Here is a 21982-nt window from a genome sequence, read left to right on the forward strand (position 1 = left end):
CAGAGTGTGTCTGCTTCCCGGACAATGTTAGGAAGACTGTTCCAAAGTTTTGGTGCTAAATAGAAAAAGGATCTACCGCCAGCAGTCGATTTTGATATTCTGATATTCAAATATTATCAACTGGCCGGAATTTTGAGATCGCAATAGATGTGAAGGATTATAATGCGTTAAGAGCTCGCTCAAGTACTGCGGAGCTAAACCGTTTAGTGCTTTGTAAGTAATCAGCAATATTTTAAAATTTATACGATGTTTAATAGGGGGCCAATGCAGTGTTGACAGAACGGGGCTAATATGGTCATACTTCCTGGTTCTGGTAAGAACTCGAGCTGCTGCGTTTTGGACCAACTGGACTTTGTTTATTAAGCATGCAGAGCAACCACCCATAAGAGCATTACAATAATCTAGCCTTGATGTCATAAACGCATGAACTAATTGTTCCGCATTTGTCAATGAGACCATATGACGTAATTTAGATATATTTTTAAGATGGAAAAATGCGGTTTTACAGATACTAGACACGTGACTTTCAAATGAAAGATTGGTATCAAAGAGCACACCCAGGTTCCTAACCGACGACGAAGACTTGACAGAGCAGCCATCAAGTGTTAGACAGTATTCTAGGTTATTACGTGAGGAAGTTTTTTGTCTCTGTTTTTTTCAGAATTATGTAGTAGGAAATTACTAGTCATCCAATTTTTTTTATATCAGCTATACATTCCGTTAATCTTGTGAATTGTTAAGTTTCGTCAGGGTGTGAAGAAATATAGAGCTGAGTATCATCAGCATAACAGTGAAAACTAATGCCATGCCTCCTAATGATATCTCCCAAGGGTAGCATGTACATAGTGTTACGGCCTGTGCCTTGAGTGTGTTTCTTCTCCGTATGTACGACGTCCTGACTCTGTTTGATTGCTAGGTCCGCCCCTGTGCACCTGCGTCTCATGTACACGTTGGTGATCAACTGTATTAAGGACGCTGAAGCGGAGCATGACAGGAGAGAGGAGATTCACCAGCAAACAGCTAGCTTTTCTTTCTGTTTTGATTTATTTCTTAATTGTAATTTTTGTTGATATTCGTTGGCTTTATATTTTGAAGTGTCTTGTTTTTCGTTTGCGTTTATCACAGTTTGGTAATTATCTTAGAAATATCTTTGTTTCCATTTAGTTATGATACGTTTTCCAAGTTTTGTTTATTTAAATAAATATTCTAGCATTTCATTTTGGTTCTCATGTGTCCTTCTTTATGTTATACAACCCTTTCTCTGCCAATTTTAAGGAGGGGTTCATAACAAGAGTGAACAGCAACGGTCCTAGTACTGAGCCTTGTGGTACGCCAAACTGAACTTGTGATCGATAAGACATTTTTAAGACATCGATAAGACAGTCTTTTGACTGAATCAAATTTAGATTACATTTGTTTGAGTGAAACATGGCTTCAAGGTAATATCCCTACAAACATGGTATATGTCCCTGGCTATGTCTGTTTTAGAAAAGACAGATAATCTGGTAAGGGTGGTGGGGTGTTGATTTATATTAGAGAAACGTTTAAATGTATAAGAGTTGATCTAAATACAAAAATTGAATGTTTAGCCTTAAAAGTGATACTTTCTCCTTGAATGCAGTTTAATATTGTTGTTTTATATAATCCTCCATCACACACTCTTTCTTTTTATGATGATATGAAGGAACTATTGGAAATGTTTGATAATTCTATTGAAACAATATTTTATGGTGATTTTAATATAAATTGGGCAGATAAAAGTGGAAGACAAAAGTTAAAAATAATGAATTTAATTATGATCAGTTGATAAAAAAGCCAACAAGAGTGACCAGAACTAGTAAGACTTTGATAGATCTTATTTTTACTAATAGGGAAGAGCGTATTATAAAAAATTATAATCTACTGACAGGTTTATCAGATCATAATATGGTATTAACAGTAAGGAAATTAACTAAACAACGACTAAAGCAATTCAAAAATCAGAGACCAGATAGAATTAAGTTTGGGAAACCAAAATCTAAAGTAGGTCAATTTGAAATCAAGAGATCAACAATGCTGATTGGGATAATATATTACAGATAAATGAGGGGAACTTGTGTTGCACTTCCTTAACTGAAACTGTAACTAATTTAGTAAACAAAAATTATATTCCTTTGAAATGCTCAAGGAAAAATGTATCATTACCATGGTTAAACAGTGATATTCGTAATCTTATGAAAAAAAGAGACCAAGCTTTAAAAACGGCATTATCTTCTAAATTAAATACAGATCATTTAATCTATAAAGGTCTCAGAAACAAAGTAGTACAAGAATTACGGAAGTCAAAAGTATCACATTATACACAAATAATAGAGAGTGCCAAAGGTCAAAGTACAACCCTATGGAAACAATTAAATAATTTAACAAATAAAACTCAAAAGCAGCAAACAATCAAAGAGTTACAAATAGATGGAAAAGTAATTGATGATAAAGGTTCTCTAGCATATGAGTTTAATACATATTTTATAAGTTCAGTAGATGAATTGGCTCAAAATTTTAAACCAATATCATTAAATAATAAGGTGGAGGATGAGCTACCAAGTAAAAAATTTTTAAGGAGATTGAAGAAAATAGAATAACTGAAATTGTAAAGCTTCTACCGAATTCAACAGCAAAAGATGTTTACAATTTAGATATTAATTTGATAAAAAAATATAGCTCCGTGATGATAGCTCTGTTAACTCATTTGACAAATGTATCAATTAGAGACTGTGTTTTCCCTAACACATGGAAAAAGGCTGTAGTTACACCGCTCTTTAAATCAGGGGATCCAAGCCTGATTTCAAATTATCGACCAATATCAATCTTGCCGGTTATGTCAAAGGTTTTGGAGAAGGTTGTAGCTGAACAATTAATAAACTATCTAGAGAGTAATAATTTTCTACATAAACATCAATTTGGTTTTAGAGCCCAGCATTCCACAGAAACAGCTATATGTTATTTCTTGGAAAAAGCTAGACATTCTTTGGATCAGGGACATGTGATGGGAGCAGTATTCATTGACCTAAAAAAGGCATTTGATACAGTTAACCACACTATTCTTTTATCTAAATTAAGTGCATTTAATTTTAGTAAACGTTCAATTGAGTGGTTTACCTCTTATTTAAATCTAAGAGATCAGTGTGTTAAAATTGAGGATACAAAATCATTGTTTATGAGAAACAAAATGGGCTTACCACAAGGCTCAATTTTAGGCCCCTTGCTTTTTAGTTTGTTTATAAATGATCTACCATGTTGTTGTCCAGATGTTGAATGCCAGCTTTATGCTGATGACACAGTAATTTATACATCGGCTAAGTCATCTGCCAAGGTTGCTGCAGTTTTAAATGAACAAATGGAAAGAATATCTATATGGCTCCAGGAAAATAATCTTTATGTGCTTCTCTAATAGAAAGCAAAAAGAAAAAGTAATAATTCGAGTAAATTTTAAAGAAATAGAGGAGGTAGATGAGTTTAATTTTTTAGGTATTGTTTTAGACTCACAACTTAAATTTGATAAACATAAAAAAGCTCTCAAAAATGGTAAGGATTAACCTAAATTGTTTCAGACTTATTAGAAAATGTATCTCAATTGAGGCAGCACATCTTTTTATGCATGCAATGATCTTGTCCCGCATTTCATATTACAGTTTGGACTCAAACAAGTGATTCCTTAATTAAAAAAATTGAAATGTTGTATAATCAAGCTCTAAAAATAATGGATAAAAAGCCAAATCGATGGCATCACTGCAACGTTTAAAAAAATATGTATATGCTAAGTTTTATAAATTTTAAAAATCTGTCATATATAAAATTGATTTTTAAGTGTTTGCAAAATAAGGCACCATCTGTTCTATGTAAACTGATAAAGATACAAGATGATACAAGTAGAATCACTAGGAGTTCGGCAGGTGGGAATTGTAGGATTAATTTTCGTAGAACTACACAAGGGCAATGAGCCTTTTCTGTTGAGGGCTCCAAACTCTGGAACCTGTTGCCAAATGAGTTTAAGGCAATACATGAAATAAAGTCCTTTACATTGAAGGTAAAGCGGTGGTTTAAATTAAACCAGAACTGCACGCATATTTAAATGTAATAATTTTTGTATGTAAAAGTGTAATGTAATGTAAAAGTGTTTTTTTTTTTTATGCTAGAGTTGAAAGCTCCATTCTAAAATGTATAATTTAGGTAGGTATTTGAATGTCTATAAGTGACATATTGTGGTATTTTTATTCTATGAGTAGTTTTATTTTTTGTTTTCATTTTTTATTTTGTTTAGAAAAGCCTTTCTAGGGACCTGAGATGCAAATTAGCTTTTGCTATACTCTCTATGTGCAATACATATTTTCCAGTTTTGACTGGGATCATGTTTTTTGTACTGTCCCTATACAAATAAACGTATAAATAAATAAAATAAAAAACATCTCTTAATTTATTGCTACAAACTGATAACGGTCAGATAAGTATGATTTAAACCATGCTAAATGCAATTCCACTAATGCCAACATAAATTTCGAGTCTATTTAAAAGAATGTTGTGGTCGATAGTGTCAAATGCAGCACTAAGATCGAGTAACACCAATTGAGAGATACAACCACGATCGGATGATAAGAGCAAATCATTTGTGACTAATGAGAGCTGTCTCGGTACTATGGTACGGTCTAAATCCTGATTGAAAATCCTCGCAGATATAATTTCTTTCTAAAAAGCAACATAGTTGTGAGGATACTGCCTTTTCAAGTATCTTTGACAGAAAAGGTAGATTCAAGATCGGTAATTGACTAATTCTGTACGATCAAGTTGTGTTTTTTTAACAAGCGGTTTAATCATAGCCAGCTTAAAAGTTTCAGGTACGTATCCTAATGACAAAGATGAATTGATGATATTAAGAAGAGGATCCTTCCATGAAATGCGAAATACGCATTTTGTTTTCTTACAGTTTCGCTCCGTTTTTCTGGTTGCTCTCTTAAGGGCCTGAGTGTGCTTGTTGTACAACAGCATTGGACTATTTTCTTTAATCTTCTTTAAGTGCAACGGAGCAACTGTGTCTAAAGTGCTGGAAAAGAGAGAGTTAAAAGTTTCTGTCGCAATATCGAGTTCTTCTAAGCTATCTGGGATGCTGAGATGATGAAACTGATCAGGAAGATTATTAATAAAGCAATCTTTAGTGGCAGAAGTGATAGGTCTAAAATATTTGTAACACGGAGTCCTTGGCTAAATGAAGTTTACACGAGACTAGGTAATGATCTGAGATGTCATCGCTCTGCTGCAGAATTTCAACGGCATCAACATTTATTCCATGTGATAATATTAGATCTAGAGTATGATTACGACAATGAGTAGGTCCTGACACGTGTTGTCTGACTCCAATAGAGTTAAGAATGTCTTTAAATGCCAATCCCAATGCATCTTTTTTGTTATCTACATGTACATTAAAATCACCATCAATTATCTGCAGTCAGTTAACTCTGATAGACAGTCAGCAAATTCTTTGATAAAGTCTGTATGGTGCCCTGGTGGCCTGTATACAGTAGCCAGCACAAATCTCAAACGTGATTTATCATTTACACTATATATTGTTACATTAAGCACCAACACTTCAAAAGAATTATATTTGAAACTAGACTTCTTAGTAATTTTAAAAATATTACTATAAATTACAGCAACACCAAGTAATGTAATCGTTTGGTTTTAGCCAGGTTTCTGTCAAACACAGCACATCTAGGTTATAATCTGTAATCATATCATTAACAATAAGTGCTTTTGAAGTAAGGGATCGAATATTCAGCAACCCAAGCTTTATAATTTGCTCATTTGTATTATATCTGTTTTTTATTTGTTGAACATCAATAAAAAAATTTAACTTAGATGGGTTTGGACATTTTTTGTATTTCCTAAATCGGGGAACAGACACAGTCTCTATATTATTATATCTAGGTGAAAGAGGCTCTATGTGATGGGATTTATCTGATTTATCTGACCTTGGTGATGTGAGACAGCTAGCAGACGGTCGGTTTAGCCAGTCTGTCTGCTTCCTGACCTGAGCCCCAATTCATGTTTGATCTCTAAGAGCTCTAAGTTGTGAGCAACCGTTTTCAAATGTGATAATAATAATAAATGTTACTTGAGCATCACAGGAATAATTAACTTTTTAAAATATATCAAAATATAAAACAGTTTTTTTTTAATTGTATCAATATTTTATAATATTACTGTTTTTACAGTATTTTTGATCAAATAAATACAGCCTTAGTAAGCATAAAGGCTTCTTTTAAAAACGTTAAAATAAATCTTACTGCCCCCAAACATTTGAACAGTAGTATGTGTATATATATGATTTTATGTTTTACACAGTGATATTGTGTTTTATCAGATATTTCTTTTAGACAACAGCGGTGCATAGAACTTGTGTCTCGGCAGTCATATTGTTACGTATTGTCGACCACATGTCTAGTCCGGAGTGACACGTGGGTCATTCTGCTGAGTCTTTATGCAGTGGATTAGCAAGAGTAAGTTTCAGCTCATCTCTCAAGCTCCCAATCATTCCGACTCTTTATCTCGTTTCCAGTTATTCTTAGCTGTCTTTTTCTTTCTGTTCTTTGTCTCACCGCATTGTCAGAGAAAGCAACATTTTTGTTGCAGCCATGAATCAAAAGGTTGTTCTGGTCACTGGTTGTTCTTCTGGTATTGGATTGGCACTTGCTGTTCGTATAGCCAGAGATGAGAAGAAGAGGTTTATGGGTAAGACCAGCATATAAAATACATACAAATATTGTCAATGTAGGTTATAGTAGTATAATAGTGGTGTACATCAAGAACAGTTGTGAAATTTTGCTTTTGTATTGCACAAACACTGTTCAAAACAAACCTACGTAGATAATATATATTTTCCACTATTAATGGTTAAAGACCAGGAGTGCTTTTGTTATCCCGTGCCAGGTACAACTGTAATACTGCTCTGGGACAATTCTTAGAGTGCCAAATTAGATAGTAGGTCTACATTTAAGTGAAATATACTGACACATTTTATACTAAATCATTGTAATGTATGCATATGTATCAGTTCAGTATTTTTGTGAATTAATTATTTATAAGTCTTAATTATTTTTAGTGGTGAAAAACAACAGTGTTACAACTCCTTTTAATTTCCTTTCCAGTTTTACCCTTGTTTTAATTCAAATTAAATTTACATTTATACATATAAACGTCTATATGTTTGAGCCTTGGAAGTGTATGCCACAGAGAGGAAACTTGATAAAGGGGAAACTTTGGAGGAGGCAGCATGTCGTACTTTGGGACGCACATTGGAGATCAAGCAGTAATTATATCATTCTAATGTAAAAGTGCACACAGATTATGTCAGTTTGAACTTGCATGAGTAAGGAAATATTCACAAGGTTAAAACAACTATGCTCTGTTTGCTTGCTTGATATGCTGAGAAATTGCAGTAAAAAAAAAAGTGTCTCAATATTTCTTCATGTGTATCTTGTGGATTGTCTTCAATAAATTGACTTGGCTTGAAGATTTTCTTAAAGTAAGTAAGTAGCTAAGCTTTAATCTATTAGTAATTAAATGATGACTGTGTTCCCCATCTGTTATCTGAAATCACATAGACTGGTCAATGCAAATGTTAGCAGACTAGTTTAAATGGAAGTTAAGCTAAATGTTTTGACTTTGGCAGTGTATGCCACCATGAGGAATCTGGCTAAAGGAGAAGCTTTGGTGGAGGCAGCGGGTCGTACTTTGGGACGCACACTGGAGATCAAGCAACTCGACGTGTGTGACGAGAACTCTATCAAAGCCTGTGTCAACAGCCTGCCCATGCGTAGAGTCGACATTCTCAGTAAGATTTTATTAGATGTACTTCTTACGTAAAAACACAAATGCTTTATTGTTATTTTCCTTTGTTTCAGTGCTCTAAACAATATTATCTCAATAATAAAATACTATACAGTGGTGTGAAAAAGTGTTTGCCCCCTTGGTAAATATGATCAAATATGGCTGTAAAAAACAAATCTGCATTTTTAATCCTTTTGATATTTTATTTTAAAAAATGTGCAAAAATCTAACCTTTCATTGAAGTAAAATAATTGAAAGTGGGGGGAAAATCACATTATGAAATAAATGTTTTTCTCCAAAACACGTTGGGAACAATTGTTTGCCCGCTTTTATTAAATACTTTTTGCGACCTCTTTTTTCCAAGATAACAGCTCTGAGTGTTCTCCTATAATGCCTGATGAGTTTGGAGAACACCTGACAAGAGATCAGAGACCATTCCTCCATACAGAATCTCTCCATCCTGTTCTCCGTTATAAGATTTCTAGAACAGGCTGTCAGGTTTAGATTTTTATCTGTTGGTATTTGATCGAATCCATGATGCCATGTATCTGAACAAGATGTCCAGGACCTCTGGCAGAAAATTAGGCCCACAGCATTAAAGATACCGCAGAGTATTTCATTTTACACATGGGGTACTTTTTTTATCCCTGTGTGCACCAAACCCATCTTAAGTGTTTGCTGCCAAAAAAGCTAATGTTTTTGTTTCATCTGACCATAGAACATTTGAAAAGTAACTGACACTACTGGAACTTCAAACGGGATGGGTTCTATGGTCTAATTTTCTGCCAGAGGTCCTGGACATCTTGTTCAGATACATGGCATCATGGATTCGATCAAATATCAACAGATAAAAATCTAAACCTGACAGCCTGTTCTAGAAATCTTATAACGGAGAACAGGATGGAGAGATTCTGTATGGAGGAATGGTCTCTGATCTCTTGTCAGGTGTTCTCCAAACTCATCAGGCATTATAGTAGAAAACTCAGAGCTGTTATCTTGGAAAAAAGAGGTCGCAAAAAGTATTTAATAAAAGCGGGCAAACAATTGTTCCCAACGTGTTTTGGAGAAAAACATTTAGCCTATTTCATAATGTGATTTTCCCCCCACTTTCAATTATTTTACTTCAATGAAAGGTTAGATTTTTTAAATAAAATATCAAAAGTATTAAAAATGCAGATTTATTTTTTACAGCCATATTTGATCATATTTACCAAGGGGGCAAACACTTTTTCACACCACTGTATGTTTATCGTATATTTATGTAAACACTATAGTATTCACTTATAGCGGCCATTGCATTTGGTAGCTCTACTGATATTAGTAGTAGGAAGTAATAATAATACTATTGTTTCGAATACTAGGAAGGATCAGAGACAGCATAATATGGAGCCCTGCACGTGAAATTTAGTGGGAAAAAAATCAAGATATTGTGGTCACAAATTAAGAATTAGTTCCCACAAATTATAATTTGTTCTCTTGTTTTGTTTTACATGACATGTTTTTATCTAAAAATGTAAAACAGAGTATGCATATTGGCCATTCATTTACACAACAATGGTATGTTGGGGGCCTGAAAATGCAAGTTTTTGAAAACGATCCCGTTAACGTATCCGTGTAAACTACAAAAAAAAATTGTGAAAATGGTGATGTCATGGGCATGCATATTACCCAGCAGTTTACTGTGAGATATCACTTAGATCATCAGATTTCTTTGCCATTCTGATGTTTGAACGACAAAGAAACATCTTAACCATATATTTACACGATTAGCAGATTAGGCTACACATTTGCATTAGGGTGTACTGGTTTACCAAATAAAGTGTTTTAAGAGCACTGAAAATACAGTAAGGAACATACGCAATCAATGGTTATTTACAAAGTGCTTTTGAAAATGTAGATAAGATAAAACTGAAAAAAAGCTAGGCTAATATTCAAGGCTTATGAAAACCTAATGATTTGTTTAACTTATCCTGAATCAGTATTGTTGTTCCCACCCCTCTGTTCTCTGCGTTTCAGTTAGTAATGCTGGAATGGGAATAATTGGCCCCATTGAGTGTCAGACCATTGATGAGATGAAAACTGTCATGGACACCAACTTCTTTGGACTTGTGCGACTCATGAAGGAGGTTTTGCCTGATATGAAGAAGAGAAAAAGTGGCCACATAGTGGTCATCAGCAGTGTCATGGGGATTCAGGGTGAGCCTTATATTTGTGTCTGAGCTCTTTACACCAGTAAGTGAGAGAACGAACTTTGGATACTTAAAGGATTAACAATGACTTAAAGAAGATCTGAGAGGATTCAACAAGATTTTGCCATCTCTAATCAGTGTTGTGTTCATGTGCACAGGTATTTTGTTTAATGACATTTATGCTGCGTCCAAGTTTGCTGTTGAAGGGTTCTGTGAGAGTCTGGCAGTTCAAGCTCTGAGATTCAATCTAAAGTAAGTGATCATATGTAGTTTCAAGCACTGAATGGCCCCAAATCTCCCCCACTACCGAGGAGAAGGCTACATTTATTGGTAACACTTTATTTTGATGGTTCCTTTAGAACATTCTGTTGACTAGGCCTATAAGCAACTTTGCAACAACATGTCAACTAACTCTCATTAGAGTATTAGTAGACTCTCTGCTTAATATCTGTTAACGCTTTTATTGTGATGGTCCTCCAACAGACATTCTACTGACCACACCCGTCGCTATGGGCGGGCCATAGGGGGGCAGCGGTCCCCAACAAAATAAAGTGAAGCCCATTTATTCATTTAGAAAACACTTTTATCCAAAACAAGCAATATTCATAATATATAATACCAGGTTTATAAAACTAAACTAGTAAACACGCTAAAACAGAGGAGCAATGAGCACATACACACATCCATCCATCCAAAACTATGTAATAAATTTACATTTATACTAATAACGTGTGAGCTACAATCAACTTGATGGTCTTCAGATGTCCAAAATCTTGAAACTAGCATATACATAATGGGTGTCTACTGTAATTTTGTGAAAGCTGGCCACAAGTTTGGGCTGTAATAAAATAATTTATATACTGTAAAATTGTCATAGGAGAACAGTGCACCTGTAGTAGTGTACCTGGTGTTCTGCATGTTTGTGTGAACAAACATTGACAAAACTCTGACACTTCTGTTCTACTAATGCTCAATAGCTACACATTACCTCCTAGTTCTAGAGTTCTGATGCGTTTTGAAACCATTGAATGCCTTGGCCGTCACATTTAAGTTGTCATTGTATGTCTATTATATTTGCATCTGTGCAGTATCAGCCTGATTGAACCAGGACCTGTCATCACAGAGTTTGAGCGTAAGGTGTATGAGGAAGGCTTGAAGATAGACCTCTCCAAAGCTGATAAAGTGACTGCAGATATGTTCCAAAACATCTACATGAAGAATTACAGCCAGATATTTGAGAGTCTTGGACAAACACCAGAGGATGTTGCAGAGGTACTTGGACAAGACTTACAAAAAGTTTCATGCAGCAATCTACCATTCCAATAGATGTTTTGTTTTCTCTCTGAATTACTAATAGTCCATATGTCATTTCTTCTCTAACCAGCACACATTCAAAATGATTACCATGGAGAACCCACCATTTCGCCATCAGACTAACACTCTGTACACACCCATGACCACCCTGAAATATGCAGATCCAAACGGTGACCTTCCCATTGAAACCTTCTACAAGATGGTGTTTGAACATGACAAGGTGTTCAATGCAAGTCTCAATTTCCTCAAGCTTCTGCGCTGGAGAAGCCGTAAGAGCTTCACTTTGGAAAAATAAAAGACTGTCTCTTGACTTACAACTGAGGAATACAACAAGCGGTTCATCTTAAAGAGACAATAAACATGAGAAGTGCTAGTAATACAAAGTTTCAGTCATTGCTCAGGATTGTACAAGCTAGAATATGAGCGATTAAGAAATAGCAAGAGCAAAGGAATATAGTGAAATATATAACACTCACACAGAAATGTGTGCTTCGTTACTAGAAAACAAAATGACAAATGAAAAAAAATACATGTTCTAAAATTTAAACGTTTGATATCCTCCAACTGGAAGGAGTCGAAGTCTGAAACAAAAAAACCTGTCCCCATCATACACAATGTGATTTTTTTTTTTTGTGCAAAATCTGTAAACTCTGACAATTTGCATTGCCTACTAGCTCCGACTTTCGACATGTAGCATCCACGTGTTCAGATGTGTTCAGAAACCCAGAGCAGAAATCTGGGCAAAAGTTGTGTAGTGTAGGCTATTCCAGCCGTAACTCCAGACTGCATTTCAATTAATAACCGCATGCACGCAAAAAGCTAATCAACCGAGAGTTCTGGATTTATTTGATGGTAAGCACTGGTGGATAAAGTACTTGAAAGCCACACTTGAGTAAAAGTATAGATATCTTACCAGAAAGACTTTGATAGAAGTTAAAGGGCACCTATTATGCCCCTTTTTACAAGACTTCTGATGTCCCCAGTAGGGTTGTCACTTTTGTGAAAAAATCCTGTTCGATTTTTGAGACATAGCCTAAGTGTTCATTGAATCGATTGTAAAATCGATTTTCCATGTCTAAAGACGTTTCCATTTTAAACGCAAAATATGGGCAAATCCACGGACAACGAAGAGGCATTAGGACGAACGTAAAGAGGGCGCTTGAGACGCGCACAAGTCTGCAATATTTCTGATGATTTATTGGCGTGAAGTTTCGTACACAATGACAAACAGGAGTGCAACATTCTCGAAAAACAATAAACAGAGTGGACTGCCATAGCATAAATGAAAAATATTACCTCAGTCTTCAACATGGCTGTGTTTACGATTAGAAATGTCAAACAAATTTCGCCTACGTAGGCGATTGTAGACGCGTAGCCCGAATTTGTATCTGAATGCATGAGTCTGTCTGCATACCGGCAGAATTCACAGTTTTGTAGTAAAAAGAAGGATATTGCATTACCGCATTATGCAGAAGGATAATTTGCTGTTATGCGTGTTTGTCAGAGCCTGCAGTTGCTGTGTGACGCGCGTTCGCTGCGGGCGTATCGTGACGAGCTGGACGCGCTCCGAGAAAAGACCGTTAAAATCGATTCCCTATTTTCGTTTTCAAAACTTGCGTTGGTTGGTCCAATCAATTTTCGAACGTAAAGTGACAGCCCTAGTCCCCAGAGTGTGTATGTGAAGTTTTAGCTCAAAATACCCCACAAATAACTTTTTATAGCGTGTTAAAATTGCCACTTTTTGAGGCAGTGCAAAAACATGCCATTTTTGTGTGTATCCCTTTAAATGCAAATGAGCTGCTGCCCTTTCAATAAGAGGGCGGGGCTTCAAGAGCTCATGCAACAAACAAACACGGGTGCGTTTCCCAAAAGCATCGTTAGCCAACTATGGTTGCAAGCTCCGTCGTTCTTTTTTTTTTTTTTTTTTTTAAGTATATTTGTATAGCGCTTTTCACAATACAGATTGTATCAAAGCAGCTTCACAGTATTAAATTAAAATAATACAACAAGGTTTGTTTCTAGTGGAATTTATTGATTGATAAAATTAAATTAAATATCCCCAAAATATCCCCAACTGAGCAAGCCAAAGGCAACAGTGGCAAGGAACCGAAAAACTCCATCAAGTGACCTAATGGTGACCTGAAACTCCATCAGGTGACCTAATGGAGAAAAAAAAAAAACTTGGGAGAACCCAGGCTCAGTCGGGGGCCAGTTCTCCTCTGGCGTTTATGAACTAGAGACCGGAATTAACTGTAAGATTAAAAAAAAAATATTATATGAATGCCTGGCTGAAGAGATGCGTCTTTAATCTAGTTTTAAACTGGGAGAGCGAGTCTGAGCAACAAACAGTATCAGGAAGGCTATTCCAGAGTTTTGGAGCTAAATGTGAAAATGCTCTCCCTCCTTTGGTGGATCTGGATATCCTAGGTATGACCAAAAGCCTTGAATTTAGTGATCTTAAAGAGCGCGATGGATTATAGGGCGATAGAAGATCCGTTAAATAGACTGGAGCTAAGCCGTTTAGGGCTTTATAAGTCAGTAGCAATACCTTGTAGTTAATACGGGACTTTATAGGTAACCAATGTAGTGATGTTAAAGGAGAACTCCGGTCAATTTTAACATTGAGCTCATTTTTTTGTAAATTTGGAGTGCTGTCAGTACAGAGAACAATGACAAAAATCGGTGTTGCCTACATCGTGTTATCCTCTTTTTAAAATTTGCACCCTGTTGACTTCAATGGGGCAAGTTTTAAACCTGCTTTTAGCCTCTTAACATCCTTGATGTGTCATTACAAGTGCACAGCCATGTGAGTGATTCCTTCAGAGTCAACACGCGGTGAATCTGACTGCAGTAGATGTGCAAGATATGAATAAAAATGATAAAATTTCAGCCAGCGCACATACCTGTATTTACATCCTGTTTTCGGCTGAAGTCCACAGTAGTCGATTGTCGAGTTCGGGCACATGATCGTACGTACTAAACCTATGCGCGTGAACTCGACAATCGACTACTGTGGACTTCAGCCGAAAACAGGATGTAAATACAGGTATGTGTGCTGGCTGAAATTTTATCATTTTTATCCATATCTTTCACATCTACTGCAGTCAGATTCACCCGCGTTCACTCTGAAGGAATCGCTCACATGGCTGGGCACTTGTAATGACACATCAAGGATGTTAAGAGGCTAAAAGCAGGTTTAAAACTTGCCCCATTGAAATCAACAGGGTGCAAATTTTAAAAAGAGGATAACACGATGTAGGCAACACCGATTTTTGTCATTGTTCTCTGTACTGACAGCACTCCAAATTTACAAAAAAATGAGCTCAATGTTAAAATTGACCGGAGTTCTCCTTTAAAATCGGTGTTTTATGATCATATTTTCTCGATCTAGTAAGAACTCTAGCGGCTGCATTTTGGACTAACCGTATCTTGTTTATTGAAGATGCAGGACAACCAGCTAATAAAGCATTACAGTAATCTAGTCTCGAGGTCATGAACGCAGGAACTAACTTTTCTGCATCAGAAACTGATAGCATATTACGTAGCTTAGCAATGTTTCTATGGTGGAAAAAGGCTGTTTTTGTAACATATGAAATATGATTTTCGAAAGACAGGTTGCAATCTAGTATAACACCCAGGTCTTTTACTGTAGAGGATAAAGTAACAGGACATCCTACTATGTTAAAGTTGTATTGTGAGAGGTTTTGTGGGCGTTTTTTTTAACCGATGATTAGTACCTCTGTCATGTCTGGATTTAATAAAAGAAAATTACGCGTCATCCAGTCTTTTATATCTTTAACACACTCTGTCAATTTGGATAATTTAGCGTTTTCATCCGGCCGTGATGAAATATATATTTGAGTGTCATCAGCATAACAATGGAAACTAATTCCATGTTTCCTTATAATATTTCCAGGTGGCAGCATATATATTGAGAATAATAGAGGGCCTAAAACACGTTATCAGCATAGTTTAACGAGTCGGTGTTTCCCGAAAACATAGTTCCAAAGAACATTCGCAAACAGCATCACAAAGTTGTGTGTTTAGAATGACAGGTCTCGACCTGTGGTTAAAGGGTTAGTTCACCCAAAAATGAAAATTATGTCATTAATGACTCACCCTCATGTCGTTCCAAGCCCGTAAGACCTCCGTTCATCTTCGGAACACAGTTTAAGATATTTTAGATTTAGTCCGAGAGCTTTCTGTCCCCCCACTGAAAATGTACGGTATACTGTCCATGTCCAGAAAGGTAATAAAGACATCATCAATGTAGTCCATGTGACATCAGTGGGTTAGTTAGAATTTTTTGAAGCATCGAAAATACATTTTGGTCCAAAAATAAAAACTAGGACTTTATTCAGCATTGTATTCTCTTCCGGGTCAGTTGTCAATCCGCGTTCACGACTTCGCAGTGACGCTGCTGACGTGTTATCTGGTTATTCGGGTTCAAATAAATATGGCTGGGCAAAAAAAATGCAAGTCTTCCAATGTGTCGAAATCCTTAGACATGTTTGCGAAGATTGTTTTTTTACAGTGTGCGTCTCCCTCAGACTGTAAATGAAGCTCGGGCGTACCAGATAACACGTAGATAGCATTGTATCAATACAATGCTGAATAAAGTCGTAGTTTTTGTTATTTTTGGACCAAAATGTATTTTCTTTTTTTTTTTTTTATGACCTTTATTTATCAAATGCAAGAAACAAACATAAAGTGCATACAGCAATACAATGCCTTTCTTTTTTCTTTTTTAAACAGAACAACATCCCCCTCCCATAATCCAATTATACATTTAAAGAAAGAAAAAAGAAAAGAAAATAAAAAAAAATAATAATAAAAAAAATAAAAAATAAAAAAAATAAAAAAATAAAAAAATAAAAAATTTGTGTACTCATACATACATTTACACCTGGTCTACACAGTAATAATTTAAAATATCAATGTAAGTTGCCAGTGCTACTCATTTACTGAACAAAGTAAATATTAAACAATTGCCGCTTACTCCTCTGACATCTAAGCAAGTTATCTGTTACAATGTAGTGAACAAGTCATGAAGGGGAGGGGCTATTTGCCACTGGCGGACCAAAATAGTAGGAATTGTACATGTATAACCATACAGTGGGACTCTACAAAGAGACTTTCCGAGCTGGCAGCTGATCTAGATAGTCAAGTAGTGGTCTCCAGTGAGTATAGAACTTTCTAGTTGACCCCCGAAGTGAGAATTTGATTTTCTCCAGTTTCAAAAGGCCTAAAATGTCATGTAGCCAGACTTTAATTAAAGGTGGTTGAGGAGACTTCCATAATAACAAAATTCTCTTGCGAGCAATAAGAGAGGCGAAGGCAATTACGTTATTTTGAGTGGTTGTGGTACGGAGGTCGTCTGGGGGCTTGCCAAAAATAGCGATATGTGGTGTTGGAGCTAAATTTATACCTAATATATCTGAAATTGTTTTAAAGAATAGTCGCCAGAATTCAGACAACTTGGGACATGCCCAAAACATGTGGGTAAGGTTGCATGGGGCCTGCGAGCATCTACTACAATTCTCATCAAATTTGTCTGGATAGAGTTTTGATAGTTTGTCCTTGCTATAGTGTAATCTGTGGAAAACTTTAAATTGTATTAGTGACAGTCTAGCACAGCTGGATGACGAGTTAATAACCCCCATGGCTCCCTCCCAAAAATTGTCAGAGAAGTTCAATTGGAGTTCTGACTCCCAGTTAATCTTGGTCTTATGTAAAATAGATTCACTGTTTGTGGACATTAAATTATAAAAAAAGGAAATATGGCCCTTTGACAGGGTTTTAGCCTTAAGAGCCAGGTCGATCCCGCTGGGTGTTGGTGTCTGTGGGAATGATGTGGCGTGCGTTTTAGCAAAGTCTCGCAACTGAAAGTAACGAAAAAAGTCTGATTTATGTAGATTAAAGGTAGAAATTAATTGGTTGAAGCTCGCAAATACACCATCAACGTACAGGTCTCCCAGGCTACGCAGCCCTTTATTTTCTAAAACTGAGAATCGTGAGTCCGTCTTTGCTGGAATGAACAGGTGATTGTTGCAAATAGGAGTTGCTAGAGGGGGGGTGAGCCATCCGAAGTGGCGTCTTATTTGTGTCCAAATTTTTAGGGTTCCAACTACAACCGGATTAGAGGTGAAGCTTGACGGGGAAAAGGGCAAGGTGTTACATGTTAAAGCTAACAGCGACGAGGAGCAGGAGGCTGACTCACTCTGGCACCAACTGGGTTGAGGAGAAGCAAACCAAGATATTATCTTATGCATGTTGGCTGCCCAATAGTAGCCAATTAGATTGGGTAGCCCCAGTCCCCCAGCCGATCTATGCCTACAAAGTAGTGTACGGCTTGCCCTTGGACGTTTACCGGCCCAGATAAATGATGAGATAATATTGTTTATAGCTATAAAAAAGGATTTGGGAAGGAAGATGGGGAGACACTGAAAGACATACAAATATCTTGGTAAAACATTCATTTTTATAATTTGTATCCTACCGGCCAAGGACAATGAAAGGAAATTCCATCTTTGTAGATCGGACTTGACCGTCGTTGTTAATGAAGTAAGATTTTTCTCTCGCATTGTTTGCAAGGATTGTGTAACAGTAATGCCAAGATATTTAAATCCTGTGTTGGCTATTTTAAAGGGTATAGTGGATGGTGATATGGCTACAGCTAACTGGTTGATTGGAAAGTATTCGCTTTTAGAGATATTTAACTTGTATCCCGACAGACGACCAAAAGAATTCAACAAAGTCAGGATACGTGGGATGCTTGCCGAAGGGTTACTTACATAAAGAAGCAGATCATCTGCATATAACGAAACTTGATGTTTTATGCCCCACCTTTCAATCCCCCCAAGTCCCTCCTCCATTTTTAGAGCAGTTGATAATGGTTCAATCGCTAGCGCAAATAATAACGGGGATAGCGGGCAACCCTGTCGTGTTCCCGGAAAAAGTGGGAACGGAGTAGAACGTTGGTTATTTGTGCACACTGAGGCGCAGGGAGATGAGTAGAGTAATCTGATCCATGAAATTAAGTTAGTATTAAAACCAAACTGTTTTAGGGAAAAGAGGAGATAGGCCCACTCCACCCTGTCGAAGGCCTTCTCGGCATCAAGAGATATTATTACCTCTGGGACATTAGAAGAAGATGGAGATAGGATGACGCCGAGAAGCCTTCTTATGTTGGAGTATGAGTGTCTTCCCCCTATAAATCCCGTCTGGTCCTCTGAAATAAGCCTGACTCATCAGTTATCTGAATAATTTGATTTGATGCTGCTTTTGCCTTCAGCTGATGAGCCAAAAGGCGTCCAGCTTTGTCCCCATGTTCATAAACCAACCCCCGAGAGCGAAGAAGAAGCTGTTCAGCCTCAGAAGTAAGGAGGAGATCAAGTTCAGTTTGGAGTCTTATTCTTTCTTTAAATAAATCTGGCGAATTTGCGGATGATAATATGTTATCTATATCTGCAATAGCTTCCTCCAGCTCCTTCTGCCAAGATCTGCGCAATTTATTCATGTGACGTGAAGGAGATCATTTTACCCCTTATGTAAGCTTTGAGTGTCCCACAATATGGACGGGGAGGTTTCATCATTCTTATTAGTTTCACAGAAAAAAGCGATCGATTCAGAAATATATTTGCAAAAGTTGGAATCTGCCAGCAAGAGAGGGTCTAGTCTCCAGTGTCTGAATCCCTTCGGCTTCACACTAAAATGAAGGTCCAAGACTACCGTGGCATGATCCGACACTGTTATGGGTAGGTATTGAGTCGCAACGATCGCTGGAATAAGCTTTTTATCTATCAAAAAAAAGTCTATGCGCGAGAATGAGCGATGTGCGTGAGAGAAAAAAGAATATTGTCTGACAGAAGGATGTGAGAATCGCCATGGGTCCACTAATCCATATTGACTCATAAATGAGGAAAAAGCCTGGGACATTTCCAAAATGTATTTTCGATGCTTCAAAAAATTCTAACTAACCCACTGATGTCACACAGACTACTTTGATGATGACTTTATTACCTTTCTGGACATGGACAGTATCGTACATACATTTTCAATGGAGGGACAGAAAGCTCTCGGACTAAACTGTGTTCCGAAGATGAACGGAGGTCTTACGGGCTTGGAACGACATGAGGGTGAGTCATTAATGACATAATTTTCATTTTTGGGTGAACTAACCCTTCACAAGCATAGTTTCTAGTTTTCACGACATGTGGACTTAAAGGAGAACTCCGGTCAATTTTAACATTGAGCTCATTTTTTTGTAAATTTGGAGTGCTGTCAGTACAGAGAACAATGACAAAAATCGGTGTTGCCTACACCGTGTTATCCTCTTTTTAAAATTTGCACCCTGTTGACTTCAATGGGGCAAGTTTTAAACCTGCTTTTAGCCTCTTAACATCCTTGATGTGTCATTACAAGTGCCCAGCCATGTGAGTGATTCCTTCAGAGTCAACACGAGTGAATCTGACTGCAGTAGATGTGAAAGATATGAATAAAAATGATGTTATTTCAGCCAGCACACATACCTGTATTTACTTCCTGTTGTCGGTCGAAGTCCACAGTAGTCGATTGTCGAGTTCACGCGCATGATCGTACGTACTAAACCTATGCGCGTGAACTCGCCAATCGATTACTGTGGACTTCAGCCGAAAACAGGATGTAAATACAGGTATGAGCGCTGGCTGAAATAACATCATTTTTATTCATATCTTTCACATCTACTGCAGTCAGATTCACCCGCGTTCACTCTGAAAGAATCACTCACATGGCTGGGCACTTGTAATGACACATCAAGGATATTAAGAGGCTAAAAGCAGGTTTAAAACTTGCCCCATTGAAGTCAACAGGGTGCAAATTTTAAAAAGAGGGTAACACGGTGTAGGCAACACCGATTTTTGTCGTTGTTCTCTGTACTTTCACATTGTAAAGGTTTATAAAAATAACGATTCATAACAGGTAACATCTGGGCACATTGTAAAGGTTTATAAAAATAACTATTCACAACAGGTAACATCTGTTTTACAAGATTCACAAGGAGGACAAGTTTCACCTTCCTTTCATAGAGGAGATCGGTAATGGTGAAGCCTCTGTCTGCCATTACTTCATTGCCTGGACGAAGTTATTAAGTTATTGAAAGAAAAATGCGATATGCGATAACTCATTAAACAATGCAATATTCGATATGCGATACGATAATGCTTAAAGTATATAAAATTTACTTAAATTAGATTTAAAATTATATAACCTACATATGTGTTTCACATTCTTTTTGTAACAAGAAAACATCCCTTCAACTTGTGAAAGTGAACATCAGTGTTTTACTGTATATAAGATGTGTTATTTTAACATCAGTGTAAACCACGGGGTTCAGGTTATCCTACATTAGGTCTATTTAACAACAGAAACTGAATAATCAAATGTAAAAGTAAAACACTGCATAGTTTTTCACTGTATGAATTATATAAACTGATTAAAGCTTATTAAAGCTAAAAAAAATTATGCATATTGCAATATATACATTTGCGATATTTTGATATATTGTGCTCTACATGTTGTGTTTGGAAACTGCTCTCTGAAACACTTCTCCTCCATGATGTCACGCAAACACGAAATCACCTTGCTTACAGTGGACTGAGAAACACCAAACCTTTCAGCAAGATCACCCTGCAATAAATTAAAGGGTTAGTTCACCCAAAAATGAAAATTCTGTCAGTAATTACTCACCCTCATGTTGTTCCAACCCCGTAAGACCTTCGTTCATCTTCGGAACACAAATTAAGAAAAAAAAAAAATGGAGGAGTGAGACAGCTCTCAGTTTAATAAAAAATATCTTAATTTGTGTTCCGAAGATGAACGAAGGTCTTACGGGGTTGGAACAACATGAGGGAGAGTAATTACTGACAGAGTTTTCATTTTTGGGTGAACTAACCCTTTAAGACGCAGCTTCATCAGAGTCATCAGGAGCTGATACCAAGTGTGTAGCTGAAAGCTGGTGGTGTGTGAACTGGTAAGGTGCTCAGCAACTGAGTGGAATGCATCAATGTCGACCCTGTGTAGAGCTGACAAAGGTGGTTGTTTCTCAGTAGAGTTATGTACTATGGCACTGGCTCAACGCATTGTGTTCCCATTTCAGATGTAGGTGGCTTCAGGTTGAGTTGAGATTTTGAAGCGTAGTTGTGGTCAGAGACAGATGGATCCTCCCATTGTGTTTCTGCATCACAGGTCTGGGGCATGTGGCTATGATCATCCTCACAGTTGTCCACTGCAACACTGACGCTCATCGATGTTCTATGGAAGTAATATAACCATAAACATTTTTACATTAGTACTTAAAATAGATCATGAGAATTAATTAATTTATGATGGCACTCATACTTACAACAGTGTGAAAAAGAGAGATGCATTAAAAACGAGACAGTATACACACAATCTCCTAAATCTATGTAGGTCAATATCAATATCTGAATGAGAGATTAAGCTAGCTGGCCTCCTTACAGGAATATAACATATAACAAAGTAAACGAGATATAAGAAATATGACATATAGGTGGCCAATGGTAATCATGCAAGATTCGTTGTATTTTGTGAACGGCTCGTTACTAATCTTAAATGTATTC

At 36.7% G+C, this 21982-nt stretch overlaps 1 protein-coding gene across 2 annotated transcripts; it reads left to right on the forward strand.

Moving 5' to 3' along the window:
• The first annotated feature begins 6508 nt into the window (after positions 1-6508).
• On the forward strand, positions 6509-13571 carry LOC307165990 (retinol dehydrogenase 8). 2 transcript variants are annotated; one of them, XM_079884078.1, is made up of 7 exons: positions 6509-6527; positions 6638-6759; positions 7700-7861; positions 9874-10053; positions 10205-10298; positions 11135-11318; positions 11431-13571. In XM_079884078.1, the coding sequence occupies exons 2-7, from the start codon at positions 6663-6665 to the stop codon at positions 11653-11655; spliced, it is 942 nt and encodes a 313-aa protein (XP_079740204.1). In that variant the 5' UTR covers positions 6509-6527; positions 6638-6662; the 3' UTR covers positions 11656-13571. The 2 variants fall into 2 exon arrangements, with proteins under 2 accessions (XP_079740204.1, XP_079740203.1); XM_079884077.1 differs by having other exon boundaries at positions 6509-6759.
• The last annotated feature ends 8411 nt before the right edge of the window (positions 13572-21982 follow it).

Source organism: Squalius cephalus (genome assembly GCF_949319135.1).
Source record: "Squalius cephalus genome assembly, chromosome: 10".
Taxonomy (NCBI): domain Eukaryota; kingdom Metazoa; phylum Chordata; class Actinopteri; order Cypriniformes; family Leuciscidae; genus Squalius; species Squalius cephalus.